Source organism: Artemia franciscana, chromosome 2 (genome assembly GCF_032884065.1).
Source record: "Artemia franciscana chromosome 2, ASM3288406v1, whole genome shotgun sequence".
Taxonomy (NCBI): Eukaryota; Metazoa; Arthropoda; class Branchiopoda; order Anostraca; family Artemiidae; genus Artemia; species Artemia franciscana.
This window is the reverse complement of record NC_088864.1, coordinates 5,620,342-5,646,777: the sequence shown is the minus strand read 5'-3', so window position 1 is coordinate 5,646,777 and position 26,436 is coordinate 5,620,342. Positions and strand designations below refer to the sequence as shown.

Below are 26,436 nucleotides of genomic sequence, written 5' to 3'. Positions count from 1 at the left end.
ACAATCTTTTAATTTCGAGTTTTAACCTCCTCTCCATCCTTTTAGGGTGGAAATAGGTATGAGGGTGAAGAAAAAAGGAAATCTTAATTCAAATTTGTAATCAGCATGCTTGATTTGATAGGAAACGACTATCTAAACTCCAAAATATTTATAAACACAAAAATCGATTTTCCCCCCTCAGTTCCCCCTTCAAGGGCACATTTAGGACAGTTTTGCAAGGATTATTTTGGTATATTCTTTTGTGTTATTCAGCTGACCTTTTTAAACATTTTGCTGTACAAAGAAATTCTGTTGCAATTTCCCCCAAATTCGACCATTTTTTCCCGTGGCTTTCCTGTTAGTAGCAGCTGATCTGTGAGATAGATGTATGCATGATTTTGTCTCAAGAACATGTTTTTGGTATCTTTCGACTTCAACTTTTAGGGCCGATGAGCTGTATTGGGTGGCTTTTTAACCAATGACCTACCTAAATTTCAGAAACGTGAGTATGTTTCGTCTACCATATAAACCAGGAATGTTTTGCTGTTTACATTTTTTTTCTTTTTTTACTCCTGTAATTTTTATCCCAATTCTTTGTTCACATTTAAAAAACTCGCTTTACACGGTTGATTTAGCCTGTAATCAAATAGTACGTGGCAAAGAGCCGTAAGCAAGGAGCGTTGGGCCCTTATAGTATCCAAAAATATAAAAATAGGAACTTTGATAAGAACTAATGGACAAAAAAACTAATGGACGATTCTGAAAATATAAAATTCATTAGGTTTAATGTTACCCATCATAAGTTAGGAACCTGAGAAAAATTTGCCTGATTTTCTCAAAAGGGGGAGACGCCCCCTAAAAGTAAAGGGAATTTAACGAAAATATGAGTATCAGATTCAGCATACCAGAAAACTCTACTGTACAGGTTTCAGTCTCCTATTTATAATAAAGTGAAATTTTGTATTTTTTTTTACCAGAAGAAAGATCTCAGATGCGTGTTTGTTTGTTTTTTTTGTGTTTTTTTTTTCAGGGGTGATCGTATAGAACCAATGGTCCTAGAAGATGGGGAGAGGGCTCATTCAGACGGAAATCAAAAGTTACAGTGCCCTTCTCAATTGACAAAAAAGACTGGGGGGCAACTAACCCCCCTTCCACGCCCCTTTCTTTCCCAAACACACATGATCAAAATTTTGAGATATCCATTTTGTTCAGCGTGCCTCTGGAGATAACATAACCCACATAGTCCCCGGGGAAAGGGCTGTAAGTTAGGAAATTTACCCATTGTTTACATTTAGTATTTACTATTGGGAAATGTATTGACATTTTTCTGGTGGGGATTCAGGGGAAGAACCTTCCGTGGAGAGAAAGGTTCTTGTGGGAATTCTTCAGGGGAAATTTTACACCTGGAAAATTTGCCAAAATTATTATTCTTTTTATTTGTCTTGCTTTCTTTTGTCCGGGGAAATGTCGGGGGGAATTTTCTTCCGGGAGGAAATAGTTCGGATGAACTTTTCTTGGGGGGGATTTACTCTAGGAGAAATAGTTTAAGGGGGATCTCCAAGAGATAAATTCTCCATTTGGTGATAGGAATTTTCGGGGAAAGTTCAAATGACAGTAAAGAGAATTTTCCTGAGGAAAACAAACTAAATATAAACCAATAATAGGGACCGAAGAAAATTATTAACTAGATAAAATAACATATATCTATGTTTATTGATGACTTTAATAGCTTTTTTTTTAACAAATTGAGCAGTAATGCATGGATTACTAGTAACACAGGATTTGTTTTCGGGGGAATTTTTTCAGGGGGAGGTACTAAAAAGTTTTAAAAATGCATCAAAAAATCTTACGAGTCGAATAAAATTTTCGGGGAGAGGTTCAAACCGCCAGCCCTTCCTCCACCTCCTCGATACGGCCTTGAAAGGAAATCTTTCAGACTTGAAAATAGTCAATGGTAAATTTTTGGGTTTAACTCAACCAATTTTGTTTGTAGCTTTCAATTTTGGCTTAGCTTTAATTTGGCTTAAATTTTCTTTAAATTTGGCTTTAAATTTCTACTTTATTTCTTAATAGTAAGTCAGAAAGGAATTCGAAAGGCAACCTGATTGGTTGCCTTCCCTTTAACCCTGATTGGTTAAAAGGCAACAGTGATCAAAAAGGCAACCCTGCCTTTTTAGTTAACTAATTACGTTTTGTTACTGTGTTACTGTCTTTGTTACTGTGTGAAATCTTAACCCAGTAAAAAGGAGAAAAAGTTAAATTGTAGCTGAATGGTTGTTCCTGTTTAAGATTTTAAGCCAAAAAAGGGGGGAAAAGCCAAATTATAATTGGTTTTACTGTTCTTTATACCACGCTTTGCACTCCTGGCCGAAGGCAACAAACACGGAGATCGGTACCTATGCTACGCAAACCATTTCTCAGCATCCGAAAAAAGTTGTAGTTCTTTAAGAATTTTTAAGCCAGTAAAAACAATAAAAAAGTTTAAGCACACCCAACTGATTTCTTTGATGAAATTTTAAGCCAGGAAAAAGGATAAAAATTTGAATCATACCCGACTGGCTGTTTTTAATGAAGTTTTAAGTCAGGAAAAATAATAAAAAGCTGAATTCTACCTTACTGGTTTTCCATTATGAAATTTTTAAAGAGCAAAAAGAAAGAAAATAGTTTTGGAATTACGATATTTCTTACAAATAATTCCTCTGCTTTTCTGTGGTAAATCCTCCTTGGTTACTAATTTGAATAACTAATTGAAATTTTGTAAGCATTTTAGACTTAAAGTTCGAGTGATTTGATTACAGCTGCTACCTCCACCACTCTTCACCAGCTCATTTTCCGAAGTTATAACGCTACTTTTAAATTTATTCACCGCAATTAGGACCGAAATTCAAATAAATTTTCCCCTTTTTTAGTAATTTAAATTGTTACCTCCCTCCTGTTTTATTCCAAATTTGAATAACAGGCTCTGAATAAATTTAGAAATAAGAAGTCTTTTAGACTTTAAAATGGACAGAGACAATTCACTTTTGGTTGTCAACATCCCCGCGTTCTTATTTTCCTCTCTAACACAATTTTTAAGGCAGCGAGGCTGAGCAGTGGTAACAAATAACTAGGTTATTCCAGAGGAAAATCCGATCAGCTTTGGTTGAATAGATGTAATAGCTTTTTGTTTAGGGTGCCATAATTTATTCAAATCAAAATTCAGTAAGTTTAGAGTATTAAATACCAGCTTAATGTATGGTATGAAATGCAAGTTCAATAATGAATTTTCACCCTGTTTAGCATGGAATATTTTAGTCATAGCTAATGAAGTAGATCACTTTCAGCAAATACGCGTACCAGGTGGCTTGTACCCAGCGTTGAAAAAGTATGTCAAGCGTGGGGGAGCTATGCCACGTGTGGTGGAAATGGAAGGCTCACATGGCACTCCAAAATTCACACCAGAACCCCTCGTTAATTACATATCGTTTCAATGAAAAGGATTTCTGAGTTCGAAAGACACTGTTGCCGTCTTAGTTGAAGTGTAAAGCTGCCACTGTAAAAAAGCTAAACCTTCCTAAATATTGAGCCACCTTTGTTGAATTGCCTAGGTTAAGTTTGGAGCTCTATTGATTTTTGAGTTTTGTGTTGAATTTTGTGGTTATGAAGTTGGGTTTTGATGTGGTTCAGTTTATAATGGGTAGATTTTTTCCGTGCTGATTCACCTGTGTAAAGGCTTGTGGGATGGAGGGTATGTGTGTTGATATTTGCCCATGATTGCCCATATTGTCCATAATTACCAATAATTGTATAGTAATTACCCATGCTAGAGCTGGGAGGAATAAAAGCAGATGAATGGCTGTAATCCTCAACACTCACAGTAAAAGGGGTATACGATCAATAGATATTGACTGAGGTCGTATGTGAGTGTCTGAAATTCCTTTTTGTCTGCTTGGATTCAATTAGCTTGCGAGTCAGTTTTTCAGTCTTATCCAAACTATGACGGTAAAAATCAAAAGTTAGGTTAGGTTAGATTATTTTAGTTTAAATTAAATTAAATTTGGTTATAAGCTCTATGAAAAAAAATTCTGGAATCTGTCGTAATCTACGGATAAAAGGCTAGTTAACAGCGAGGTCGTGGGGTCGATTCGACTAACGTCGATATTATAGCATTTTGTTTTAGCTAGTTTAATATTTTGACTATGACCCTGATTCCGAGTAACTAGGAGATGTACTAGAATAGACTACTGGAGCTCAACTTTGAATTGCGAAAAGTCAAATGTAGAAGCGATTAAATTTAAAAGTATTACTTTGTCTTTAAGCAAAAAAAGTCTTATATTTGTCTTTCAAACAGCTTATTTTCAGTTTGATCTTGGAGGAGATCAAACTGGAGGAGATCCACATTTTTTTATTTTTTTATTTTTATTTTTAAGGAAGGGAACTGCGAGAAATTCAACATGAGCTATACTAATAAATTATTATGATAATTTCCTTGTTCCAATTGAGAAAAGCAAAATAAGGATTGAAAAAAAGCTGCTAATGAAAAGTTTCCTTCATAAAAACACTTTTCCAAAATATTGATTATGATGGATTTCCATAGCCTTATTTGATGTCGGTCTCTCTTCGTCCACTTTTTAAGAAAATTTCCGAGAAATCTTTCAATGGATACTTAAAATATGCTACCTAAGCTGTAATTCTAACTTGAGTGACAAAAGCTAAACAGGCTAGAAATATTAAAAAAATCAAATTTTTGAACATACAAAATTTATTCTTTAAAGTATTTTTTAGATTCCTTAACACAGAAAGAATATTCAAGTTCAATTACTTTTATCATTTCTCATTTTGAAGGCTCAGAACAAGAATTTATTTTCGTCTGAACGTTCAAGATGATTGTTTTGAAAACATGACGGAACGAAAAAAAAAATAAATATAAACAAATAAATATAAAGAATCTTAAGTCATAAGAACTTAAAAAGTTCATAAGAACTTAAGTTTAAAGAACTTAAGTCATGGTTCCTTGTTTCACATTTGCCGCTGATTTAAATTTGATTCTGACAAGAATCAAAGTTCGCTTCGGTAGCCAGATCTTGCTCAACCCGATGAAAAAATGTCAGCGAAAATTCTTTTTCATTTTGTTTTCGGATAATAGTGGAAAAAAGTTTTTCCAGCCTGCAAGATTATGTGTAAAATATGCATATGTTTTATTATATACTATTTGTCCATTTCTCAGGGTTTTTACGGAAAATACCTTGAAAGTGGTTTTTTTTTTCTTGAATCACAGATACCAGACAGAATTTAAATAACAACATAGTTTAGTCATTTTTGCTTCACAAAATTTACCGTCTTCTGTCCGAACATAGCTTTAAAAGAAACGATTAGACCATTAGATATCTATGCAAGCAAGTGACTACCCATCAGAAGGAAGGCACGTGTCAGCATTGTTGAATAACTTTCTTTCTTCTTCTTTTAAAATGTGTACACTCATTAACGACGGTTGGACAGAATTGTAATTTGATTTTTCAAACAGTTCGTGGTAACGAAATGTAAGCAAGGTGTAATTCGGCTCAATTGTAACTGAAATTCTAAAGAATTGAACATTGATATCAATAGACGGATTAAAAGAATTTGCTTTTTGTGCTTATTCAAAATATTTAAGATTCATTAAGTTTAGTGTTACCTATCAAAGGCTATAAGTTTGAAAAGTTATTTTGAAAAAGGGGGAAAAGTAGTGACGCCATTAGGCTTTTAAACAGGCTGATAGGGATTATACATGAAGTTGCTAATCCGTCAAGACGTTGATATTTATTGCGTGCACCTGTTTGTTACTTAATACCATAGGGAACTGGTTGTTGCGTAATTGTTTACCTATGCAAATGTTTTCTTTGAGGTTTTTTTGGTTGTCATGTTAAAGTTAAATGTTTAAAAACCTAAGGGATGTGGAAAAAATCTTCAGGGCCCGTAATTCAAGTGGGGAAATCTCCGGCTGTAAAAACAATGATCTCAGTCCAATGTTTATTTGATTACATAGGTTTTTTGAGGGGTACACAAGCCTTTGTTTTGAATTTTATTTTCATTGTCGGTAACAGATAATGGAGTCCCGTTATGTGTTTATTTTCAACATGAACAAAGGTGTCCCGTTATGCAACAAACACCGTTATGCAAGAGATAATAGTTCTCATTGCGGGTAATGGACCAGTTAATTCTCTTTGTTCACCAAGTGGTATAAAACCCGGATCAAAAAGTGGAGAGCCATCAGTCTAACTTTCGAGATGACAGTGCACCACGATTTTTTAAAAAGGATTTGGCCGGAGCATATTTGCAGGTAGGATTCTATGCATATTAACGATATACCACCTCCCCTTCCAAAAAATAGGGCGGAATTATGCTTTCAATGGAGCTGGTATTATTTTCTATATAAAATTAACAAGTAAAACCCTAACCCCTCCCGCTATTGCATAGCTACATAGGTGATTTAATAACCTTAGTCTCTCACAGAATTTACGTTTTTACTGTGTCTGTTGTTTCAAAGCGCCTTTCGCTATTCGAGGCATATTCTGACAGATTTGTTTAACCCCAAGCTAATTATAATTCCTAAACTATCCACGTTAAGCCATAATTATACCATGCTGTCAGGTTTGGGATGAATTCCCGCGAGTGGTTAGTGTCACACCAATTGAGTGAAAGAGTTCATTCTTGGCATTTGGTAAATTGAACGCTGTAATAGCCGATACATTACGAGCAGTTTAACAATAAAGATGTATTTTTCTGATCAAATTAAACGAGTTATATTTACATTAACTATATGATTTTTATGGTGGCCAAGGAGGCCGTGGTTACTATTCTCATACTGAAAATGTGACTAGCTCTAATTTAAGCAGTCAATATTTACTCTGGGAAAGGGGTGAGGGCCGAGCTTAAGTTATTAGGAAAACTAAAACATTTTATTTCTTTTTCAGAAAATTTCATGTAGCGCATAGAGTATTAGAACCGAATTTAATGGCCGAATACTGTAAATTTTGTAACTATGATTTTAGAGGGCAATTATTTGGAAAACTGAACCAGTCATTCAAGTTATATTTAATGGGAACGCAATACCTGTTAAAACTATGATTTTTTAGAGCAATTATATAGAAAACTAAAACAGTTATTCAACTCAAATCCAAATTCAGAATTTCATAACAGTCGCTGTGCTGCTACGGGCCCCGAGGAAAGTGAGCGAGAGGATTCTTTTGTGTGCGGGTGAATCGTGTTAATCTAGCTACCCACATCTTTGATCTAGATAGTTTCATAGCCGATCTCGGAGTTTTCCTCGACGTGGAGTTTTTGGACCGTTTAGCTTAATCAAGTTCCACCAAGTGAGGTCGAGAGATTACTAGTGAAACAGACATTGCCCAGTCCCTACAATAATCGTGAGGAAGGTGAGCAGGACAAAGTGGAAAAGTGGGGGTGAGCAGGTGGATCACCCCCTGTATTACCAGATTTTTACTTAGCAAACTCTGCCTTGAGCAATGTTTCTGTTTATAGAGCTGAATTTGGATACCGCTTCAATGCTTTTACATTAGGTTGTATCCGCTCGGATCCGATTGACATAGTAGACTCTTACGTGGGTAAGATTTGAGCGATTCTTGTAAAACAGATTCGGGAGGGGATGAACAGAATAGCAATAAATTATCCATCGCACAATTTTTTTTATTTAAATGATAAATCGGGTGAAATGTACTCTCATTATATGCAAACGGAAATGCAGACACTTCATCCGGACTTGCACAATTTTGAGGGTGCATTTGCAGACTAGGTGAGTACTATTTTTGATAAGGTAGACAGCAGTAACTAAAACTGAAGTAAATCAGTTGTTTTATTTATTGAAAGTTTAGATGTTAATGTAACTAAATTTAAAAATTAATTTGTTTTAAGAAACGGGAGGGGGAGGGTTTTAAAATATAATAAAGATTTTAAAAGCTGCAGAACTTTGCGGTGCTTTTCTATCGACATAGGGTTTCATTGCTGTAAGTATGCAGTCCCTGTCCAATGGCATGAACCCATGGCAAGGGATGCTACTAAGGCACATTGGCACGATTTGACAGATTAAGGGGGGGGACAAAGTCTCCTAAAGTAGATTTTAGCTATTTAAAGGGGTAATATCCTGTAACACTTAACGGGATACATATTTTTAAGAGGGCTAGTGAAAATTTAAAGATTGGTGTTTTAGTGTTACAGTACGAATCATAATTCTAATGGGGTGAGCAGAAAGGTAAAAAGGGTGTAATATATTCAGTGAGGGCCCCGTCTATTGAATCAGTCAAACACTGTGTATGGCTTCTTTATGAGCCTTTCACACACCCCAATTCAATTGGACATTTCTTTCCAATTACAAATATTAGTCGGGTTTTAAATGAGGTGAAGAAGAACAAATGGGGTGAATGCTTTTATTTGCAAATTTGTCTTTTTAGATTCCGTACAGAGTTAAAATTAAAACATCACTTGATGCACGGTAAACGTCATGAGTCTATTGAGACGGGTGAAAAATCCATCTTTCTGATCAGGATTTTCAAAATTCGATCTTGCAGAGCAACAAGGTGGCTTTAGATATCGAGGCCAAACTCACGGACGTGTTGGATTCATTGAAGTTAAATTGTGTTAAAGAACATGAAGCCACTGCAATCTATTACGCCCATGCATAAAGGGATGCTAGTAATACCGATCAATCAGCAGAGGTATTTGAGACGCTGGGTGGGAAAGATTGTGTGGGCCATGTCATGGTTGCACTTGCCAACAAGTCAATTTCACGGCTGCGCATTAGAAATTATCCAAAGAGTCTACCACCGGAGGACGAGATGGCTATTAAAAGTTAGAAAATGTGTTGGGTTTGCAAGTGAAAATTTATTAAGAGTAGTGGGGAAACGCCAGTCTACGCCCATGATCATTTAAGTAATTCAATTTTATCGGGGAGAGTAACTTTCGTGAACTGGCCCATAAATCATGTAATTTAAACGTTAAGCAGCAATACTTTCTACCGGTTCACATCCACTCCAGCTATGATTTGAAATTCGTATTATCAGCGTTGGCTGGTTTGCAGAAAGGTGAAGTTGTAGATGGGGCGTTGGTAGATTGTTCTTTTTCTTATAACATCATACCCGAATCATCTAAGAAGCTGCTATTCTTAGATTTCAAATGGAAAAGAATTTATATTGGTAACACGTTAGAATAAAATTCGTTTTTTAGATTCTTATGGCTTTTCCCCCAAATCCTTAAGCTAGTTAATTCAAGTAGAGAAAAGAGGCGATTTGGCCTTAGATTCTTATGGCCTTTCCCCTAAATCCTTAAGCTAGTTAATTCAAGTAGAGAAAAGAGGCGATTTTAATAGCTCCTCCCTCCTTAAACAGCGCTTTTCAGATGATGAAGTGAATGATTTATTAATATGTAAGGGCATATACCCGTATAAGTACTACAGCTCCACCTCGAAACTAAGTGAAGAAAAATTACCACCCATCGAAGCGTTCTATCATTCACTTCACGGCCATCAATGTACCACTGCCGACTATGAAGTTGCAAAAAGTTTGGGCAAAGGGAGGGTGTAAAAATAGGGAAGATTATTGTAAAGTGTACCTGGCATGTATTAATGTTGTAGCATCAAGAATTTTGGTTAGATTTGATTCATCATTTTTCAACTCCTCATTTGGTGATGGAACTACGCCCTTTATCTGTCAGCAATGTCTCACTAATCTCTATCGTGTTTGAACTACAAATGGCTAGAGAATCCTTGTGATTCAAGTTTCCCTGACTTTGCAGTCGTTTAAGAGAACGGACCGCAAGGATCGTTTTTCAAAATTGATGGTGAAAAACCATTAGAACTTCATGATTAGGTAAAGGATTTTGTTTTTGCCCGTGTATAATAGACCATAGTCAAAAGAACTCACTGAGTCCATATAATATTTCTTTGGTAGAGGATGGGGTTATACATTTGACACCTTCAAAACAAAAGCTTATTGCCGACCTTCATCCGAAACAGGATATTGTTATACACCACGTTCTTTTGCGGTGAATGCTATACAACAGTTTCATGGTCACAAAGATTTATAAAACCCTACAATTTGATCAATTGCACACACGAATACGTTTATTGAGGCCTTCGTCAGTAAACGCTCTGGGGTAAAAACGAAGGACGAGAAAGAAAATTTTTAGCACATGTTACATTCAGCCTTCGGTAAGATGTGCGAGAGTATGTACCATAGAAGTCATTGTGACGCTGTAACCGACTCAAAAGAATGTGCTCGAATCTTTGCCGATCCAAATGTTACATTGCTTACCATCATAGAGTCCAATATGGTTCTTTTGCATGGAAAAAGTGTAGTTTTTTAATAAAAATATTGCTGCTGGTAGCACCCTACCTTAGACCTTAGATCCTACTGTGCCTCCAGAGACGCCCAGGACGTCCTAGAAGAGTTTCCAGTCGTTTCTGAAACTTGCAGATGCAACGATGTCTTCCCACACCGGTTGTATTGAGGCGGGAAGGTTCCGCAGGTCTTTGTTGTAGGTACGACTGAGTGTATGTTTGGGTCTTCCTCTGCAGTGTGTTATTTCAGGTAACTAGAAAAATGTTGATTTGGGGATTCTGGAATCATACATACGCAGCACGCGTCCTTAGACCTTAGATCCTCCTGTGCCTCCAGAGACGCCCAGGACGTCCTAGAAGAGTTTCCAGTCGTTTCTGAAACTTGCAGATGCAACGATGTCTTCCCACACCGGTTGTATTGAGGCGGGAAGGTTCCGCAGGTCTTTGTTGTAGGTACGACTGAGTGTATGTTTGGGTCTTCCTCTGCAGTGTGTGATTTCAGGTAACCAGAAAAATGTAGATTTGGGGATTCTGGAATCATACATGCACAGCACGCGTCCGAAGTAACTCCATCTACGCCTTCGTATGGTCTCGATGAGGGACGGTTGACCTGTAATTTTTCTACTGTGCTCTTTCTTTACCTTCTGGATCCAGTGGATGCCGAGAAGTCTACTTAGACACATGTTTTCAAAAGACTGAATTCTCCTCTCTTGTTCTTGGCTTAGATACCATGTTTCAGATGCATAGAGGAGGACTGACAAGACGTTGCTGTTGAACAGGCGGAGCTTCAGCTGGAGAGAAAAAGTGCTTGACCTCCAAAATTTTTGAGCCTGTTGAAGGTCTGCTAGCCTGTCCATTTCGGGTGATGACTTCTTTGGCTGTGGATCCCGTGTTTTCGATGATGCTACCAAGATATTTAAAATGGACCACTTGTTACACGCCGTTGTCTAACATTTGATTGTTCATAGGTGAATTACTAGTTGATTTTCCTTTTGTTTTACTGGCGTTAATATTGAGTCCAAGACCTTCTGCTCTTTGTTGAACGTTCATGAGCAGCGCTTGAAGCCGAGATCTGCATTTTCGAGGATGAAAATATCGTCAGCAAAATTTAGGTCGCTCAGCTGGCGATTTTAATTGTTTTCAAAAACTCAAATTTGGGATTTTATTACAATGTGTATAAACTCTATTTGTCGGGGGAAGGGGCAAGCTCAAGTTTATTACAGGGATACAATTACTTTAGTTAAAAGTTCAAACTGAAAATTTATTAGAAGATTTGGAAATGGTGAGCACTTTAGCTCTCGAATGGACTAAACCAATTGGGACGATTCCATTTACCTGGAGATACGGAAGCAGCAGGCCCCAAATAAGTTATTCTATCTAAAATCAGAGACAGGGAGCGACTTTCTTTCCAATGCTATGTTGTGTGCTGTCCAATACTGTGTGCAAACTCACAATGAGATAGTCCAAAAGTCTGCAAGGGTGTGCCTACACACCATGGGAAGGAAAATATTGACATAAGCGTTTACAAAATCTGTATAGAAAATAATTTAATTTCTTGGTCCAAGGTCATTGTGATTTGTTCTTTGAAATTTGAAAACTATACAGTTAGAGTTAAGAAAAATGCCATATCAGCCATATCGGACAAGGTCCGATAGTTGTGCGCGGACGGTTTGAAGCTACTACCACACAGTCTTTATCTCATTTCGGACCGGAATGTATGTGCTTAGACAACGTCTCTGTCTGGAAATAATTCAATAGTTGGCGGGAGGGCAGCCCATCTCAACAGTCTCCAACTCAGCATTGGTTTTATAGTGTTTTTTATATATTTTATATTTTTGCATCGTGTTTGCAGAATGTGGAATCGTTGTATTTTAAAAAGTAATTAGTATTATCACTGCAGTCACTGAACGGCCTTGTCCTGGACCTCGACTGTCAAAGTGGCCACCTTGCCTTCCGGTCACATCCAACCCTCCGGGTGGGGTCCCCTCCTAAATGATATTTTAATCTTAAAGTGTTTTTAATCATGTAATTGTTTAATTACACAGTACTCTTAATGTTTAAGCGCTCTTACGTGCCTATCCATGTTGTTGATTATTGTTTATGGATATATGTTGCTTAAAAACAAATTGTAGTGCATTCATTATCACAAAAGAAAACTTGTATTCTATTTTTGTCTTTTTGAACTTAGGTATATATCCAACAGATTGAGGTTAGGTTCGATTAGTAGTATTTTGACAGCGAGAAGAGTAATAAGTGTCAATTCAGAACTCCTTTCAGATCATTTCTTTGCGGACGATCAATGTCTCGCAAAACGACACTTTTAAACGAAAATAATTCCAAGTTGTTATAAAATGTTTTTAGAAATAAAAACATCTACTAGTTCTAATAGTGCTATGTAGCAATAGTGCTACTAGTGTATGTACTATAAATGTGATTGGTATAAATCCAATCACCCTCCACAAGTTAAATGAGATGTTGTTACATCTCTTGTCGATCATGCCCTAAACATATGCTCTGAATCTCACATCACAGATGAACTAAATTTCATTAGAGAAATACTTTTTGGAAATGGTTATCCTATTGTACTTATTAATAGCACAATTAGCCGAAGACTGGCAGTAGTGCTATGTAGTGCTATGTAGTGCTATGTAGCAATAGGGCTACTAGTGTCTGTATAATAGTGCTAGACACTATTATAAGGGTACGAAGAGGAGTTAGGCTGGGCAGTGTTCTGTCCCCTACGCTTTTTGAGATTTGTATTTCTACTGTGCTGGCTAAGATTTCAGGTAAATGCCTTTCTGGCCTTGCGGATGTTTCTTATCTTGCATATGCTGACGACTTGCTTTTGATTAGCCATTCCAAAAAGGGTCTTTCCCAAATGGTCTCTATGACTTCTGATGCTTTCTCTGATATTGGCCTTTCACTTAATATAGATAAATGTGAGTTTCTTCCCTATAATTGTACTACTGGTACTCCCCTTCTCTGTAATAACTGCACTATCCCTCTTGTTGATTGTATTCGTTGGGTTAGTATCTCTATTACTAACAATCTTTCGAGCTTACGTCAGCGTACTGTTTGTGATATAAGTAAAAAGATCCGGATTGGCTATGCAAAGATTTTTGCAAACAGAGGGAAGTATAATAGACGTGCGTTAGGCCAATCTTTATTCTACTTTCTGTGATCATTCTGTCCTTTATACTTCAGGTCTTTTCCCACTTCTTAAGAAAGGTAATTTAAAAAGAATCCGGATAAATTATTTCAAATTTTACAAATTTCTTCTGGATCTTCCACCTTGGACAAAAACTGGATTCTTGTTAGCAAATTTCCAGTTCCTGATATAATTTTAAAGTTAGAGATTATACACAGAAAACTCTCCAGCACAGCTTCTGCATGCCTATCCCCTCACCACCTTCTTTTCCGTGTCTTTCGTTCATTTTGTGCGTGTTTTTGTTTTTCTCTTTGTGTTTTTTATTTATTCTTACTCCGCCATATTTACTTTATGGATCGTATGGGTGATAGATTAATTAATGAATTAATTAATATGACCGAAATTTACTGTTTACCTTAGAAATTGAAACTGCAAATAAATTACCGTTTCTGCATATATTAACTATTAGTAGCATTCATAAACTAGATTTTACAATTTAGAGAAAACCCACACAAAACAACAGATATCTACATTTTAAATCCAATCACCCTCCACAAGTTAAATGAGATGTTGTTACATCTCTTGTCAATCATGCCCTAAACATATGCTCTGGATCTCACATCACAGATGAACTAAATTTCATTAGAGAAATACTTTTTGGAAATGGTTATCATATTATCTTTATTAATAGTACAATTTAATAGTACAATAGTACGATTTTACGGGATACTCCCGTAAAATCAAGGGTCTTTTACCAAGTGAAGCTCCCACCAAGCCCTCAAATACAGTTTACCTTCCATATTTTCTAAATTCACTACAAATTTAAGGAAAGCTTGCACACAAAATAATTTGTATGTAGTAATTACGAATAATTTTAAAATCATGAACTTCCTAAACTCTGGTAAAGATATAACCCCTGTTACTCGCCAAAGAGGGGGTGATCAAATACCATGTGGTTGTGGCAACTACTATGTTGGTAGAACCCATCAAAATTTAGACAGACGCCTACAAAAGCACAAAAAAAGATGACATAACTAAAACTTTAAATTCTAATACTACAAATTATTCTTTTGATTCTGCTTTAAGCAGTACTATTTTTGGTAATCCTAGCCATAAAGCGCTTTTTGAAGAAACTTCTCTTAATAGCAATGTTTTAGGCATAAAACAGGTTGTTCGAGAGGCAATTGAAATTAGAATCAAAATAAATAGTAATGTTTCTTTAAATAGGGATTTGGGAGAATATTCACTTAATGCCTTATATACAAATTTCATTAAAAATTATTTAGCAAATTATATTAAAAAACTAGTGTATAATGCAGCTCAACCTGTTATGGACAGACCTTCTAGGCTGGCTGACAAAAAGGCAAGATTAGCCTTAAGAGCTTATTTGTAAATGTTTATGATTCCGTTTGAATGAATTGTCTTTTTCACTTTGCTTGATGTAACAGTCCTGGTTGAACTTTCCTGAAGTAGTGACGCTAGGACTGTTTTGAGACAATACTTTAACCTTAAAGATTGTATTTTAATGTGAGTTCTCTTATATTCTTCGTTTTACATTTTTCATTTGTTTTTCTGAAGACCGCCTTTAGATATAGGGTCAAAACATTCATTTAAAGTTGCACATCACTGTCTTATTTAATAAGTTTCCCTGTTGTTCTACCTATTGTTTATTATGGAAAAGGCAGTGTGGTCTTCGCCACTATTTCCAATTTCAACTAAATGAGCCACCTCTAAAGTTTATACTACCATCCCTTCCATAGGAACCCCAAACAACAACAACCCAGGGGCAAAACTTACAGCCCTCACCCTCAGGCTCTGGTGGTTTGTATCAACCCTAAAGCCATGTTATATGATCTTTGGACTATTTTGAACAAAAGCGCTGTTGAAGGAAAACAGAGAAAACAGATAGTGTGTGTTTATGGGGGGTATCTGCATTCTGGTCACTTTGAATCTTAGAAAGGGAACTAGAACTTCTAATTACCAATCCAATGAGTCTCCTCAAAAGCATATACGACCACCCTTTCTATCAGAACCTTATATGCCTCCAGGGCGTAGCTTACAACCCTTGCCCTGAGATCTGTAGTGGGGGGGGGTTGTCTTCCTCAAATACATAATTTCCGGACCCTTCAACTACAATGAACAAAATTGCCATTTCCAGGTTTTGATTAGAGATGTTAACGATAATGATGACTGTGGAGGGGGGTTGGTTGCTCTTAAATCACTTTGACTCTTAAAAAGGGCACTATGACTCTTTATCTGACCGCCCATTCAGTAAAAACCTTATATACAATCATGGCATAACTTACAGCCCCATCCCCAGGGGGCGGGGGGTTGTGTCAACCCTAGAGGCATTATTATGTTCTATTGACTATTTTGAACAATATCGCTATTTCGAAATTTCAGTAAGATGCGCTTTGTGAAAAGAGAGGTTGTCGGGGGAGCTATATACCCTCCATAACTTTGGACTCTTAAAAAGGAAATAGAACTTTCAGTTTTCAACCAAACGATCCTCTTCTAAATTTAAACAGCCATCCCTTCCATATAAACCATGTATATCCCCGTGCCATAACTTATAACCCTTGCCCCCGGGCTTCAATTGTTTGTATCAACCCCAAAAGCCTTGTTATATGACCTTTGGACTATTTTGAATAAAAAGACTGTCTCAAAATTTCTACTGAATGTAAACACGAATACAAAACACGACACGTGAGGGGGAGATAGCTGCCCTCTTATCACTTTGACTCTTAGAAATACTGATTACCAATCCAATGAGTCCCCTCCGAATTATAGACGACCATCCTTTCTACAAAAGCATTATATGTCCCCAGGGTACAACTTACAATCCCTGCCCTGAGAGCTGTCAGGCGGGGTGTCTTACTCAAAGACCTAATTACCCGACCCTTCAAACTACAATAAACAAAATTCCTATCTCCAGAGTTTGATTGGATGTCTTTGGGGAAATAATGAGAGTAGGGGGGCCCTGGTTGCTCTCAAATCGCTTTTAACTCTTAATAGGGGCACTATAACTTCCAATTTACATCAAATGATACCTATCTTCTTGTCTTGTTATATCGTTTCTTGTTTAATAAAGTCAAGTCAGAATCTGAAATTTATACGACCACCCATTCCATAAGAACCTTATATGCCCTCAAAGCATGACTGACAACCTTGTCCCTAGGGTAGTGGGGGGTTTGACAACCCTAAAAACACTGTTATATGTTCTTTGGATTATTTTCAACAGAATGGCTATCTCACGATTTCAGTCAGACTCGTTTAGCGGAAAGAGGGATAGTCGGGGGGAGGGCTAGCTACCTTCCATCATTTTTGATTCTTAAAAGGGAACTAGAACTTCCTGTTTTCTACCAAATAACACTCCTCTAAAGTTTATACAACTATCCATTCGATTGAAACCTTAAATGCTGTCGGCTAATAGCTTGCAACCCTTGCTCCTAAGCTCTAGGGGTTGTTTCAACCCCAAAATCTTTGTTATGCGATATTTGTATTATCCATGTATATAAAAATGTAGTGTCTGTCCGTCTGTCCGTCCGTCCGTTCGTCTGTCTGTCACTAAGTATGACGTCAATATATAAAAAAAAATAAGAAAAATTAAAAGAATTAAAAACTGTCTTCTATAAAAAAACTAAAAAAAGAAAAAAAAACTAAAAAAAAACTAAAAATAAAAGGTAAAAAGCTAAAAAACTAAAAAAGAAAACAACAAAAAAAAGGAAAAAATAAAAGGAAAAAATAAAAGAAAAGAAGAAACTAAAAAAAAATAAAAAAAATAAATAAACTAAAAATAATAAAAAGCTAAAAAAAAATAAAAAAAAGGCAAAACTAAAAAGAAAAAACTAAAAAAAAACTAAAAAAAACTTTAAAAAGAAAACCAAAACTTTGAAGCTTAGTAGATATCATTGTTAGAAATTGGACTTGCTTTAATAATCAAATATCTTTGAAAAAACTGCAATAGGGACAATGAGAATCCATATATAGAAGCCTTCCACGTGCCGAACTGGGTCCCGGTGGCGAAGCCGCCGGGAACCAGCTAGTAAACATAATAAAAATTTAGTTGGTTTTCTTCTCAGGAGGGGAGAGCACAACCAAGACTTGTATGCTGGCTACTCCTTTAACTAAATGTCATTATTCTGATTTTGCAAGATAAACAAACATGCTGTCGAAAAATTGGAACTTAAAATGTGATGTCTTGCAAAGAGTGGTTTTATGCTAGATATGATTTTATGATATGTCCATAACCGTCAACTAATCACGCCATATTTTTTTTTCAGAAAGCGGATTTGGCTGTCGGTTCAATGACAATAAATTACGCAAGAGAAAATGTGATTGATTTCACCAAACCATTTATGAACCTTGGAATCAGCATTTTATTTAAGGTAAATGTTCAAGAAGTTTTTCAAATCATATCATTGATAGGTATCTATATATTTGATGATACTTCGTAGTCTAAATTGTATACCTCAAACATAGTCTATGACCTGCGGGGCAGTTGTGACATTTGGATGCATGAACAGAGTCATCTAAGAGTTCCACCACTACTACTAATGACAACTCACTGCACCTTCAAGTCATCTAAGGCTAGCACAACTGTGCACGCTCCTCCTCCACCTTCCTGTATTCAAACCTTCTCGCTTTAGCTCCTCCCATGTAGTTTCACTTTCCTTTCTTATGAATTCTTCCAATTCCGTTTGGGGACGACCTGCTTTTCATTTTTAGCCCTGAAGGATGGCCAAAACGTACAATGATTGGAAATTTATCACATTTTTTTCTATTAAACATGGCCTACCCACTTTAACCTTCCTTACATTATAGCCCTAGAAAGTGGAATTGACCCTATTTTCCGCAAGGCTTATTGGTTGATATGCGACCAGTCAAACAAGTACCTAAAACTATCCTTAGGCAAAACCCCTGAATAACCTGACACAGGGCTTACGATTCAGAGCCGTACTGACCACTGTCTTGGACCTAACTTCCAGTATTTTATTTTTAGTTCATATAATTATTTTTGTATACTTTAAAACTTTTTCAACTGCTAAAAGGCACCCTGTGTCTACGCTATTCCTGTTTTTTATGTCTTTATTACAGTCACCATCTTTGAGTTTTCAAATGCAAGTTCAACAGGACTTATTATCAAATCATAAAATAAATTAGGCCTCAGTGCAATTCTCATACAATAGCAATACTCAGCCCATTCCTGGACACCGATATCCTCAATCGCTTTCTTGTAAACATTACATAAAAAAAAGAATTTTAACTGAAAGTAAGGAGCGACATTAAAACTTAAAACGAACAGAAATTACTCCGTATATGAAATGGGTTGTCCCCTCCGCAATCCCTTGCTCTTTACGCTAAAGTTTGACTCTTTGCCACAATTTTGCTTTTTAAAACAATTAAAAACTTTAGCGTAAAGAGCAAGGGATTGCGGAGGGGACAATCCATTTCGTATACGGAGTAATTTCTGTTCGTTTTAAGTTTTAATGTCGCTCCTTACTTTCAGTTAAAAAAACTAGTTTTTTTATGTAATTCCTAAACGTTTTTGAATTAATGCATGTTTGATTTTGGCTCTCCACACATAAATTATTAAAATGAAATTTGCATATTAATTCCTTTTTTGGCTAAATGGCTTTCTCTTAGAAATGGCTCCCTGCAATTTTTCGGTTACATAAAAAGGCAACTATAAATTTTTAATTTTTAACGAATGTTTTTATTAGTAAAAAATATACGTAACTTAAGAATTAGCTTACGTAACAAACTTTTATATTCTTAAATTTTTATTATGTATATGAGGGGGTTTGCACCCTCGTTAATACCATGCTCTTTGCACTAAATCGTAAGTTTTGTCCCAATTCTTTAAGAATGACCCCTGACTCCGAAAGGCCGTAGAATAAATAGTTGAAATTACTAAAAATACTATAGCATAAAGAGCGAGGTATTTATCTCCTCCTAAATACCTCGCTCTTTATGCTAAATTATTTTTAGAACCCCTCATATGCGTAATAATCTCTGTTCGTTTTAAGTTTCAATGCTACTCCTTACTTTCAATTGATAAAACTTTTCCATGTTTATTTTTTCGTTGTTTTTTTTTATAGTAATTTTAGAAAATCCTGCGCCCTTTTCATTGGATTTCTGTTCCCCCATGAAATATTTCTCCAAGGAAAGATGCTCCCACATAGCTCCCTCCCCTCAACCCTACCCCCAAAACAAAAAAAATCCCCTGAAAACGCTGTACACTTCCCAGTAACCATTATTATATGTAAACACTGGCCGAAGTTTGTAACTTGAAGCCCCTCCCCCAGGGACTGTGGGGGAGTAAGTCATTCCCAAAGACATAGTTATTATGGTTTTTGACTATGCGGAACAAAATGGCTATCTCAAAATTTTGACCCGTTGACTTTGGAGAAAAAATGAACGTGGGAGGGGGCCTAAGTGCCCTCCAATTTTTTTGTCACTTAAAAAGGGCAGTAGAACTTTTCATTTCCGTTTGAATGAGCCCTCTTGTGACATTCTAGGACCACTTGGTCGATACAATGACCCCTGGGGAAAAAAAAAACAAAAAAACAAATAAACACGCACCCGTGATTTGTCTTCTGGCAAAAATACGAAATTCCACATTTTTGTAGATAGGAGCTTGAAACTTCTACAATAGGGTTCTCTGATACGCTGAATCTGATGGTGTGATTTTCGTTAAGGTTCTATTACTTTTAGGGGTTGTTTCTCCCTATTTTTTTAAAATAAGGCAAATTTTCTCAGGCTCGTAACTTTTGATGGGTAAGACTAAACTTGATTAAACTTATATATTTAAAATCAGCATTAAAATGCGATTCTTTTGATGTAGCTATTGATATCAAAACCCCATTTTTTAGAGTTTTGGTTGCTATTGAGCCGGGTCGCTCCTTAGTACAGTTCGTTACCACGAACTGTTTGATAATAGGCAGCGTGGTCACTACTCCTTCTTTCAGAAACAACCTTATCTCTCATTTATTCCAACATAACTACCAATTATCCTCCTACTCTTTGCCCCAGGGAAATCCGCCTCACCATTATATCAAAATAAAGTAAAAGTTTAACTTTCTTCTTATCTAATTGCATTTAATACATTATATTTTTTACCAATGTCAAACTAATCCTTTCCAATGCTAATAAATGATTTTTTACTCTTCTTTTAAATAACGCAAGGGAGCTCCTACCTCTCAGTTCTTTTGGGATCAGGTTCCATAACCTTACACAAGTTATATTTGGCACAAAATCCAATCGTATAATTGGAATGAAAGGTATTTACAGGTAGAGAATGGTCAGGTATTTACATTATGCTGGTCCCAGATTTGTCAAAATAATGTTTTAAATGCAGAAGGCAGCTCACCAGCTAGAAACTTGACCACAAAGGTTAAGCATGCCTGATGATGCAACGACTCCGTTGATATTTTTATAATTTTTTTCAATTAATTTCAAAGACCGTTTATGAATCGAATTGAGCTTCTGCATGTGAGATTTGAAAGCCAATCGCCAGATCATTGCACAGTATTATAAATGGGGTTTGATAAGAACGTTGTATAGCAGGACCAGCGTTTCCTGAGGCAAAGTGTTCTTTAGTTTCTTTATTATTCCAAGATTCTGGGAGGTTCTCATCGAGCAGGACTACCAAGTATCTTGCGAAACGCTTTTCTGGCCGACTAATCAAACCTCTGGACGTTTCGATACCACACACCTCCGGATGGACACTTTCGACCCGGCAATAAAAATAAACCACAAGCTTTATCAAAATTAATCACAAGTAGGCTAGAATCGATCCAGAGATACGTCTCCTCGAGAACAACCCCAAGCTTGGAAATGAGCGCTGTTATATCCCTTTCACAGCAGCCTAGTGTGGTATCATCTGCAAAAGCCACAAGCTCATTATCATCTAAAGGCTGAAAAGAACCTTCTTCGTGACATAGGTTACAGTAGCAAAGAATTGTGCGTGACAGGTTTTATACGCTTCTCATATCGTTAACGTGAATAAGGAACAGTAGAGGTCCTAATATTTACCGTTGAGGGATACCACAATTAGCTACTACATCATCTCCTGGGTCTTCTCCCAAATAAATCCTGCACAATCCCGGTCCCTCAAGTACGATCTGAACCAATCTAGAGTTTCGCCTTTTATTCTTATATGCTCCGATTTCTCGAGGAGAATTGGGCGGTACATACTATCAAATGCTTTTCTGATATCAATCAGGACCGCTGCAGGTAGAAGGTCAGAATCCAGGACTTTGTTGATCCATAAACTCAAAGCCGTTAGTGTATCTTGGGTGGAGTGTCCTAGTCTAAAACCAAACTGATGAGCATTAAGAAACCCTTTTTTCTACAGAAACTGGAGTAGCTGCTGCTGCATGGGTAGTCTTCTCCCAAATAAATCCTGCCCAATCCCGGTCCCTCAAGTACGATCTGAACCAATCTAGAGTTTCGCCTTTTATTCTTATATGCTCCGGTTTCTCGAGGAGAATTGGGCGGTACATACTATCAAATGCTTTTCTGATATCAATCAGGACCGCTGCAGGTAGAAGGTCAGAATCCAGGACTTTGTTGATCCATAAACTCAAAGCCGTTAGTGTATCTTGGGTGGAGTGTCCTGGTCTAAAACCAAACTGATGAGCATTAAGAAACCCTTTTTTCTCCAGAAACTGGAGTAGCTGCTGCTGCATGGGTTTTCAAAAACCTTTAAAAAAAACTTAAAGAATGGAAAAAGGTCTATAATTCGCAGGATCAGCTCGAAAAACTCCTTTGTGCAAAGGAACTATTCTAGCTTTCTGTAGCCGTTCTGGGAAAGTACCCTTTTGCAGAGACAAATTGATCAGGTAAGTAAGGGGCTCTAAGATGGACGAAGCAACTGCTTTTAACACATTAGTGTTTACTCGGTCGAATCCGGAAGCAGAATTTCCTCTTAGGTTTCGTATAATCAACATAATTTCAGGTGGAGAGACAGGAGCGAGAGCCATTGACTTGGTGGATGCTGGGCGAGGTAATCTTTGAAACTCATCACGGTGTTTTCAACCAAATTTGCTTCTTTTTTTCCCACCTCTGCAAACAATGATCCCAATGCAATTGCAAAGTTTTCTTGCCCCGATGTAGTTCATCCATTTAAAGATAATTTCGAAGGAAGCTCAGGTGGGGTGCTGCCGTAGTAAAGGGTTTACAACCTTCCATATCTTCCGTGAATCTTTTTCACGTTCAGCCATTTTTCCAATGAAATAATTTCTCTTAGCTTTATGTAAAATTGATCGAAGGCACTTTTTGTATTCATTATATTTCTCGAGCGTCTATTTCTATGCAAGGGTTATTTACGTGATTAATTCAAAACTATTTTTTCTTATTAATACACTGGAGCAGTCCATGACTAATCCAAGGGCTGATGGGCTGTTGATTTCTTTCACCCTAAGCAATTTAATCTTCTTAACATTAATTTTCAAATCTATATTATACACTGATCTCACAGAGCTTCCAAAAATCTATTCATTTTGCTAACATCTTTATCTAGGACACTCAAATCACTTGCATAGTCAAGGTCTAGGAGAGTTTTACTTTCCCATTTGATATCATACTGTTCTCTAAGGTTTGCCGTGTTTCATAAGACGAAGTCCATTAAAATAATCCATATAAGCAGAGATAGAATATATTCCTGTCTTACACCTGACTCCAAACCAAGCCAACTACTAGCCTTAACTCCTACCTCAACCTCAGAAATATCACCCTTATAAATAGCACTAATCATTTTAACATTCGTGTCCCTTGTCAAACAGTTCGTGGTAAAGAACTATAGTAAGGAGCAACCCGGCTCAATATTAACCGAAACTCTAAAAAACGAAATTTTGATGCCAATAGTTACATCAAAAGAATCGCATTTTAATGCTGATTTTAAATATATTGATTTCATCAAGTTTAGTCTTACCCATCAAAAGTTACGAGCCTGAGAAAATTTGCCTTAGTTTAGAAAATAGGAGGAAACACCCCTTAAAAGTCATAAAATCTTAACGATTCCATCACACCATCAGATTCAGCGTATCAGAGTATCAGCGTATAGTAGAAGTTTCAAGCTCCTATCTACAAAAATGTGGAATTTTGTATTTTTGGCCACAAGACAGATCACGGATGCGTGTTTATTTGTTTGTTGTTTTTTTCCTAGGGGTGATCAAATCGACCAAGTGGTCCTAGTATGTCGTGAGAGGGCTCATTCTAACGAAAATTAAAAGCTCTAGTGCCCTTTTTAAGTGACCAAAAAATTGGAGGGCACCTAGGCCCCCTCCCACGCTCAGTTTTTCCCTATGTCACCAGATGAAAATTCTGAGATAGCCATTTTATTCAGCATAGTCAAAAACCGAAAAATTGTGTCTTTGGGGACGACTTACTCCCCCAGAGTGTCCTTGGGAGAGGCTGCAAGTTACAAACTTTGACCAGTGTTTACACATAGTAAGGGTTATTGGGAAGTGTACAGACACTTTCAGGGGGATTTTTGGTTGGGGGGAGGGTTTGAGGGGAGGAGGTTATACGGGGGAACTTTCGATGGAGAAATTTGTCATGGGGAAAGAGAATTTCCATGAAGGGGCACTGGATTTTTTAGCATTTTTTTAAAGAGCAATGAAACAATAAATATTAAAAAGTTTCTTCAACTGATGGTAAGGAGCAGCATTAAAATTTAAAACGAACAGAAATTTGTGAGGGGTTCACCTTCTCCTTATACATTGCTTTTTAAGCTAAGGTAATTATATTAATTTCAACTATTTATTCTACGGTCTTTGTTATTCAGGGGTCATCAAACAGATCGTGGTAACGAACTGTAGTAAGGAGCAACCCGGCTCAATAGTAACCAAAACTCTAAAAAATGGAATTTTGATACCAATAGCTACATGAAAGGAATCACATTTTAATGCTGATTTTAAATATATAAGTTTCATCAAGTTTAGTCTTACCCATCAAAAGTTAGAAGCCTGAGAAAATTTGCCTTATTTTAGAAGATAGGGGGAAACACCCCCTAAAAGTCATAGAATCTTAACGATTCCATCACACCATCATATTCAGCGTATCAGAGAACCCTAGTATAGAAGTTTCAAGCTCCTATCTACAATTAAATAAAAAAAAACAAGTTTTTTTAAATGAAAGTAAGGAGCGGAATTAAAACTTAAAACGAACAGAAATTACTTCGCATATGAAAGGGGCTGCTTCCTCATCAAAGAGTCAAACTTTAGCGTAAAGAGCGGGGCGTTGATGAGGAATCAGCCCCTTTCATATACGAAGTAATTTCTGTTCGTTTTAAGTTTTAATGTCGCTCCTTACTTTCAGTTTAAAAAAAACTTGTTTTTTTAATTTAATTATTAAGGAATTGGGATAAAATTTAAGTTTTATTGTAAAGAGTGAGGTATTGACGAGGGGGCGAACCCCACATATACATGATAAAAACAGACGAATTTAGACGTTCGTTACGTAAGTTATTTCGCTAGGTACGTATATTTTTACTAATAAAAACGTTCGTAAAATTAAAAGTCCTAGTTGCCTTGAAGTAACCAAAAATTGGAGGGTAACTAAGCCTACTACCCCGGTCTTTTTTCTCAAAATCGTCCGATCAAAACTATGAGAAAGATATGCAAATTTTGTTTTGACTATTGGTGTACGGAGAGCCAAAATCAAAACACGCATTAATTCAAAACGTTCAGAAATTAAATAAAAAAACAAGTTTTTTAACTAAAAGTAAGGAACGACATTAAAACTTAAAAAAAACACAGAAATTACTCCGTATATGAAAGGAGCTGTTCTCTCCTCAAAGCAACGCTCTTTACGCTAAAGTTTTTTACTTTTTTGAAAAGAAGAGTTGAGAGAAAGATTCAAACTTTCAAACAGTTCGTGGTAACTAACTGTAGTAAGGAGCGACCCGGCTCAATAGTAAACGAAACTCTAAAAAACGGAATTTCAATGCTAAAAGATATATCAAAAGAATCAGATTTTTATGCTGATTTTAAATATATAAGTTTCATCAAATTTAGTCTCTGTCATCAGAAGTTACGAGCCTGAGAAAATTTGCCTTATTTTAGAAAATAGGGGGTAACACCCCCTAAAAGTCATAGGATCTTAACGAAAATCGCACCATTGGATTCAGCGTATCAGAGAACCCTATAGAAAAAATTTCAAGGTCCAATCTACAAAAATGTGGAATTTCGTATTTTCTGCCGGAAGACAAATCACGGGTGCGTGTTTATTTGTTTTTTTGTTTGTTTTTTTTTCCCCAGGGGTCATCGTATCGACCAAGTGGTCCTAGAATGTCACAAGAGGGCTCATTCTAACGGAAATGAAAAGTTCTAGTGCCCTTTTTAAGTGACCAAAAAAATTGGAGGGCACCTAGGCCCCCTCCCACGCTCATTTTTTTACGAAAGTCAACGGATCAATATTTTGAGATAGCCAGACATTTTGTTCCGCATAGTCTAAAACCATAATAACTATGTCTTTGGGGATGACGTACCCCCCACAGTCCCTGGGAGAGGGGCTGCAAGTTACAAACTTTGGCCAATGTTTACATACAGTAATGGTTACTGGGAAGTGTACCGTAGTTATCAGGGGGATTTTTTTGGTTTGGGTGTGGGGTTCAGGGGAGGGGGCTATGTGGGAGGATCTTTTCTTGGAGGAATATTTCATGGGGGGAGAGAAATTCAATCAAAAGGGCGCAGGACTTTCTAGCATTACTATAAAAAAACAAACAATGAAAATATAAACATGAAAAAGCTTTTTTCAATTGAAAGTAACGAGAAGCATCAAAACTTAAAACGAACAGAGATTATAACGCATATTAGGGGTTCTAAAAATACTTTAGCATAAAGAGCGAGGTATTTAGGAGGAGATAAATACTTCACTCTTTATGCTAAAATTTTTTTAAGTAATTTCAACTATTTATTCTACGGCCTTTCTGATTCAGGGGTCATTCTTAAAGAATTGGGACAACACAAGATTTAGTGTGAAGAGCGAGGTA

The 26,436-nt window shown here is 36.6% G+C and overlaps 1 protein-coding gene across 15 annotated transcripts in view; it reads left to right on the top strand.

Annotated features, from left to right (window-relative positions):
- The window catches only part of LOC136036379 (glutamate receptor ionotropic, kainate 2-like), a gene marked incomplete at its 5' end in the record, with an annotated part of 326,696 nt that overhangs the window by 206,736 nt on the left and 93,524 nt on the right, over positions 1-26,436 (top strand). For all 15 annotated transcript variants that reach the window (XM_065718683.1, XM_065718607.1, XM_065718615.1 and 12 more), the window contains 1 exon segment: positions 17,720-17,824. In XM_065718683.1, the coding sequence (XP_065574755.1) occupies positions 17,720-17,824 (105 nt within the window).